The sequence below is a fragment of the Leguminivora glycinivorella genome, chromosome 25 (assembly GCF_023078275.1).
Source record: "Leguminivora glycinivorella isolate SPB_JAAS2020 chromosome 25, LegGlyc_1.1, whole genome shotgun sequence".
NCBI lineage: Eukaryota > Metazoa > Arthropoda > Insecta > Lepidoptera > Tortricidae > Leguminivora > Leguminivora glycinivorella.
The window spans coordinates 8,276,210-8,282,403 of record NC_062995.1 but is presented as its reverse complement, the minus strand read 5'-3'; the positions used below and the strand labels follow the sequence as shown (position 1 = coordinate 8,282,403).

Sequence of the window (6,194 nt, the reverse complement as noted above, 5' to 3'; positions counted from 1 at the left end):
GAAAAGTGAAACTATGACAAAGACAAAAATAACATTTTGCTCTCTGTCACTCTTATTATAATTTGTATGTGACCATCTCGTTCGGTAGTGGTATTATTATTTGGCTGTCTAGTCTATAGTATCCTTTGTTTAAGATTTTCATTTATTTTGTCCGCTTTGTCAATTTGTCAATGTCATAATGTCACTTTGCGAAAGTATGTAAAGCCCGCTCCAAACTATGCGCGCGAATCAAGGCGCGACGCCACGAACGCGAGTGTGGAATTTTCTGCGTATCGGTCCAGTGATTCGCGCGCATAGTCTGAGCGGACTTAAGTATAGCCCGTAAAAGTTAAAAGACGTAAAAGACGACCGCTCCTAAACAACTAAACGTCGCAGTCCGGTGCCATTGATGCTACTTTAAGGTCAAACGTTTCATGGTTGTACATATGAACTAATTTTGTACTCTGGCAACTTCTAGTAACGTTTGACTTTTGACACTTGACTGACTGATAGCTTTGTTTTTCCCAAAGGTCTGTGCTTTTTCCTATATTGTAAAATAAAATAACATTTAGATTCGATCCGTAGCTTGTCATTATAATAGGAAATCACAAAATGGTGAAAAATAAAATGATTGCGAAGAGCTGCCCGAAGTGTTACTCTCAGGTAAGATGTAATTTTTTACTTTATTATGATTAGTCCTGTTCACAGTGGAGTATTTATTTACGATTAACATTATAGATTACGTGTTTATTAAAGAATGAACTGTTGAAAAGTGCTTGCGATGATAAAGGTCCCTTACGCATTGTGGAAAAGCTGTAATAAGATCCCATGTACTAAAGAAAAAGTTCCGTATTGTGAAGAAATTTGTGAAATTTTGTTAAAGAAAAAAAAAGCTATGATGTGGCACTTCAAAGTTAGCACCTTACCAAACACAACCCTCAGGTTGCCTTCCTATGATCATGGACTTCGTCTTAGCAAAGATTAGTGTAGTATGCACAGAACTTTATTTATATAGAAGAAACAAGTTCATCTATTTGTATAGGGGCCGAGCGTGTCAAATTTTGTACTGGAGTTGTTGCTTGCCTGTAATTTTAAATATGTCTCAGGCTCTTGATTGTTCATAATTTTTGTGTTGTTGCAATTGAATATCACGTAACGAGGCATTTTTTATGTTTTGATTGACTTCAACTTACAAAAATTGACGCCCGAAAGCTGCAAGCTGCGATTAAAGACGGACAACTCAGTGGATTTCACTGAGTTCATATGACACGCTAAGTAGATACGTTTGCTTGATCTATGGTATATATGACATCTGTGGTAGTATGTCTAGTTGATACATCCCTAATAAAATCTATTTGTTCACCAGGTAGCTGTAGCCTCTAAGTCATGTAAGTGCGGTCACACATTCTTCGCGGCTCGGCGCGCGGCTGACGCGCTGCCGGCGGTCGAAGAGATGCGTCGGCGAACTAGCAGAGTGTGTCGACCGCAGCCACAGTTCTACGATGCTGTGCATTACGAGAAGCAGAAGAAACGGGTTGGTGAAGTTGTATGCTTAGCTTTAGTTTTGATGTGGGTGGCGCAAGATAGACAATGGAGATAGTTACAGGAGGTCTTTGCCAAGCGGCACACTGAATTAAGAGATATACTCTAATAAAAAATACAGCCAAGAGTATGTCGGGCCACACTCAGTGCAGGGTTCCGTAGTTTCCCTTATTTTCTTGTAAAATTGTTAACCTATCCCATATATACTATTTATGCCCGAAAAATAACCGGTTATAATTGGTTACGGTTATTTTCAACAAAAAGTGGTAAATTTTCAATCAAGTAAATGAAAAAATACAATAATAAAGGGAAAGTATTAAATAACGTGAGTATAAGTCTGTTTTTTTTAGTAAACCCCGCAAATTAGTGAAAGTAATAAGGCCTTTGATGTGATATAATATTCAATCAAAATTGTTTACAAGTGAAGAAATTTGTTATATTGTCATTACTAAAGTACAAAAATGACAAAGACGATAGCCACAGGCAAAAAGACAGTATTTTCTAGTCACTAAAAGGTCATATTCATCAAATTTCAAACATAAAATAATAACCGATAATAACTGTAACCAGTTATTTGAGTTTCCCAATAATTGGTTATAAAAAAATTGCCGAATAACCGGTTCTTGGTTACGGTTATAACCGGTTTGCATTTCTACCCACCACTGCTTATCTTAGACTCTAATAAAATTTAAATTAATAGCCCCCCACATCTAGCGTCTCGCGACGCGAGCGTCGCGTCGGGCCAACTGTATGGCAAAGCCTGACGCCGCGTCGGCGCGACGTTGACGCAGCGTCTTTTTCCATACAGTTGGTCCGACGCTACGCTCGCAAGACGCTAGATGTGGGTGGGCCCTAAATTATGCAAATAAATGTTTTTTCCACAGTCGCCTAAAAAGAGATCATTGTCGCGGTCTATAGATGAAGAATATAAAAAGGAGAAGAGTGAATCAGGTAATTTAAACTATATTTTATATTAGGCATGTGCCGTTTCGTTCGTTGATCGGAGCGCTCCGATCTCGTTCAATCGCTCCCACGAACTAGTTCGCTCTTTTAGGTCTTTTGCTCATTTAGTTCAGCCAGACCAGCGACCACTGCGGTCGGAAAGATCAGAACGAATGGGACCGAATAGTGTCAAAATGATACGAATAGTTCACAGATAGTAACATTCCGGGCCGAAAGGTTGTAAGTAACCGAAGTTTAATATGAAAACTTGACTTTTTTTGTTGCTCTGCTAAATAGCTCTCGCTCTCGGTCGGCGCAGTCACACATTCGTTCTCGATCCAAACCGCTCGCGCTCGCCGATCCTATACTGAACTAAATGAGCAAAGACCGCTTCACAGAGCCTGGAAAGATTCAGTTCATTTCGGTCATTGATGGGATTTTATTCCTAACAGTTCATAGTTCGTGAACGACACAAGCCTATTTTATATTTATAATGGTGTTGCACTTTACCAGACATGTTGCAGTGATTTGATTTGACGGGGACGAGAAAATAGAACCACTTCATAGAATCCATATAATAGTCCTCCACATCGATTTCGATGACGGCGACCTCAGCAATCAAAGTTCATCATCCTCCTTGCGTTATCCCGGCATTTGCCACGGCTCATGGGAGCCTGGGGTCCGCTTTGACAACTAATCCCAAGATTTGGCGTAGGCACTAGTTTTTACCAAAGCGACTGGCATCTGACCTTCCAACCCGACGGGTAACTAGGCATTATTGGAATTAGTCCCGTTTCCTCACGATGTTTTCCTTTTTCCTTCACCGAAAAGCGACTGGCAAATATCAAATGATATTTCGCACATAAGTTTCGAAAAACTCATTGGTACGGGCCGGGGTTCGAACCCGCGACCTCCGGATCGTAAGTCGCACGCTCTTACCGTTAGGCCACCAGCGCTTCGATCAAAGTTATTTCACCTCAGAAATCAAAGTTGTTTTCTCATATGAGCTCTTATATGGCTGGCCAGGCCAGATTTACTTTTAAAGACTCTGTCACAATCATGGCAGTATAATTGAGGGAGATTGAGATTGTATTGTATATGTACAAGTACAACACGACCGGTTAATTGAATAGAATAGAATTCATTTATTCAGCCAATACATCACTACAAACATCAGAAATAGAAATACATAGACTTAAAACAAAACAGTAGAAGTAGAAATGAGAGGCCGAAATGGTCTCCACTCAGCAATGCAGCTGACACGACAGGCGTGTCAACGGCGCTGGTTTTCTGCGGAGCCAGCGAGGTGTGCGGGACAGCATACTGGTTGCGGACATCGTGAATAAATAGTGTCAATTAAATACGTTAAATTTATATTATATATACACACGTACATATCTAAATATACAGTAGCAGAACTACTAAAAAGGCATATCGATGACCGTAGGCTCAAAGGGCGTAAGGGACAAAATGGCGAAAATGAGTTATGAATGATTTTTTTTCTCTATCGAATGGTATATTCAACGTCCCGATACCTTTGAAAAAATGTCCGATACGCCCTAAAAAAAATGACCGGTCGTGTTGTACGTATACACGTAGGAGGGCTTAGGTCTTTCCTTGCGTAATTCTATGCGGGTGTATATAATGGCGAGGATTTTCCCAGCACAAGAGAATATCCTCGCCCACATAAACTTCCACTTAGAATTCATACCAATATTATAAATGGGAAAGTGTGTGTGTCGGTTTGTTTGTTCGTCTTTCACGGCAAAACGGAGTGACGAATTGACGTGATTTTATAAGTGGAGATGTTGAAGGGATTGAAAGTGACATAGGTTACTTTACTTTTCCAATGATAACCTAATCACAGAATTAAAATTTTGAAAAAACCCGCGACATAGTGGACCGATTGAAACATGGCTAAGAACACTCCCGACTAATTCAGTTTTCAAACAAAAAAAAACTAATACATCTAAATCGGTTCATCCACTCGATGCCATAGGCAGACAAACAAACAGACAGATACGTCAAACTTATAACACCCCTTCGTTTTTGCGTCGGGTGTTAAAAACGAGCGAACGCAAATTAGCACATTGAGCTTGAGTTTATTCCAGCGACGGCGCGCGCGCGGCGGCGCGCGCGCGCGGCGGGCCGCGGCCGCGCGCGAGGCGCCGCCCGCCGGCGCCGGCGCGGGGAGCGCCCGCGCGACCCCACCCCGCTCCTGCGCCCCGCGCAGCTCGCCACCTGCGCGCTCATCCTGCAGGTAGCCTACACTACACTACACTACACTACACTACCTATCCTATACGGGCCCGAGTGCGCGCTCATATTACGCACACAGGAAGCCGATTTTTGAATCTCGCATACGGGATTTTGTCACTAAAATCACAGTATAATAAACAGTACTATCGTACAGTATGGCCACTCCCGCTCCCCGCTGAAAGTGCCGCCCACCTCCTCTCGGTTGCCTCACAGTTACCGCCTGTCAGAAACGCCAACAGTCGACCTGTCATATCTCACTCACACAAGCATGGTACGCGTTCACCTACACGAACTTAGAATGTGTGCTAGGAACGCGCCTCTTTCATATATTTGATCACCAGTGTCCGAGGTGTGCTAAAATACCGGTTGAAAACGGTGACTTGCCTATTATTTTCAATGACAATTTTCTGAATTCGAACGCGTGACACTCAAAAATCGGCCCGCAGGTACTGTAAGAGAGACGGCCTATTGGTGAAGGGCATCCATATATTTAAAACATTCTATCTCAATATCTTTTTATTTCAAGGGAGTTAAATCACAAACAATCTCTCAATCGCTGCTTCTATATATTCGAATGCCCCGTCAAGTGTTCGTTCTCCTTGACGTTTATCTAATATTATTACTGTAAATTTAAAGTTATTAGGCTCAGTGGGGTATCGTTAGAAAGAGCTCAAATTGATCGTAAATAAACTATTTTTTATAATTTCTTACTTTTTACCGCACGTAGAGGTGTAGATTTTAACTTTCGACTGTTCGCGTTTTTGACAGGCGGTAACTGTGAGGTAACCGAGAGGGAGTGGGCGGCACTTTCAGCGGGGAGCGGGAGTGGCCATACTGTACGATAGTACTCTTTATTATACTGTGATAATGACTTTAAGAAACAAGTAGTTTTCACTTTTTCATTTTCTAAGCATGTCGCGAAGGTCTTCAGCTCACAGAGTAGTTTTTTCACACTAGTTTTTATTTATTTATTATTAATATTTATTTTATTACTTTTCAGGAGATTAATCGCAAAATGCAGTGCGTCACCTGGCAGCCACAACTTTAGATCACACGTACCTCCACATCTTTTTGTTTAGCAGTTGCAGAATGGCAGTTAAGACCTGGCCAGAAATATATGGCTATTGTCAGGAGGGCGCTATTATTCTGATGTATGGGGTGACGTTCAGTATAGTACTCAGACGAAGGATACTATAGAATTGACGCAAGCGTACACCCGTAAGGGACAGATATAGAATAATGGAGCGAATTTAAGAATCACTTTAAAAATGGCTGACAGTTTACCATAAACAACCTACGTAATTTGGGCGGATAATAAGCTTGACAAGCCACGTCCTTATTGTTTGCCACAAACTCGTTTGTGGCAACGGCGGAAAAGTGAAACTATGACAAAGACAAAAAATAACATTTTGCTCTCTGTCACTCTTATTATAATTTGTATGTGACCATCTCGTTCGGTAGTGGTATTATTA

The 6,194-nt window shown here is 41.4% G+C and overlaps 1 protein-coding gene across 1 annotated transcript; it reads left to right on the top strand.

Annotated features, from left to right (window-relative positions):
* Positions 1-497: 497 nt before the first annotated feature.
* LOC125239426 (UPF0547 protein C16orf87 homolog) lies at positions 498-5,950 on the top strand. Its single transcript, XM_048146998.1, has 5 exons — positions 498-642; positions 1,346-1,513; positions 2,406-2,472; positions 4,575-4,723; positions 5,723-5,950. Exons 1-5 carry the CDS (start codon positions 592-594, stop codon positions 5,768-5,770), a joined length of 483 nt encoding a protein of 160 aa, XP_048002955.1. The 5' UTR covers positions 498-591; the 3' UTR covers positions 5,771-5,950.
* The last annotated feature ends 244 nt before the right edge of the window (positions 5,951-6,194 follow it).

Excerpts from the sequence above, each read along its gene's own strand:
- LOC125239426 (XM_048146998.1), top strand. The coding sequence starts at position 592 with ATGGTGAAAAATAAAATGATTGCGAAGAGCTGCCCGAAGTGTTACTCT. Across the intron at positions 1,514-2,405 it reads ACGAGAAGCAGAAGAAACGG|TCGCCTAAAAAGAGATCATT; the intron begins GTTGGTGAAGTT and ends TTTTTTCCACAG. Across the intron at positions 2,473-4,574 it reads AAAGGAGAAGAGTGAATCAG|CGACGGCGCGCGCGCGGCGG; the intron begins GTAATTTAAACT and ends AGTTTATTCCAG.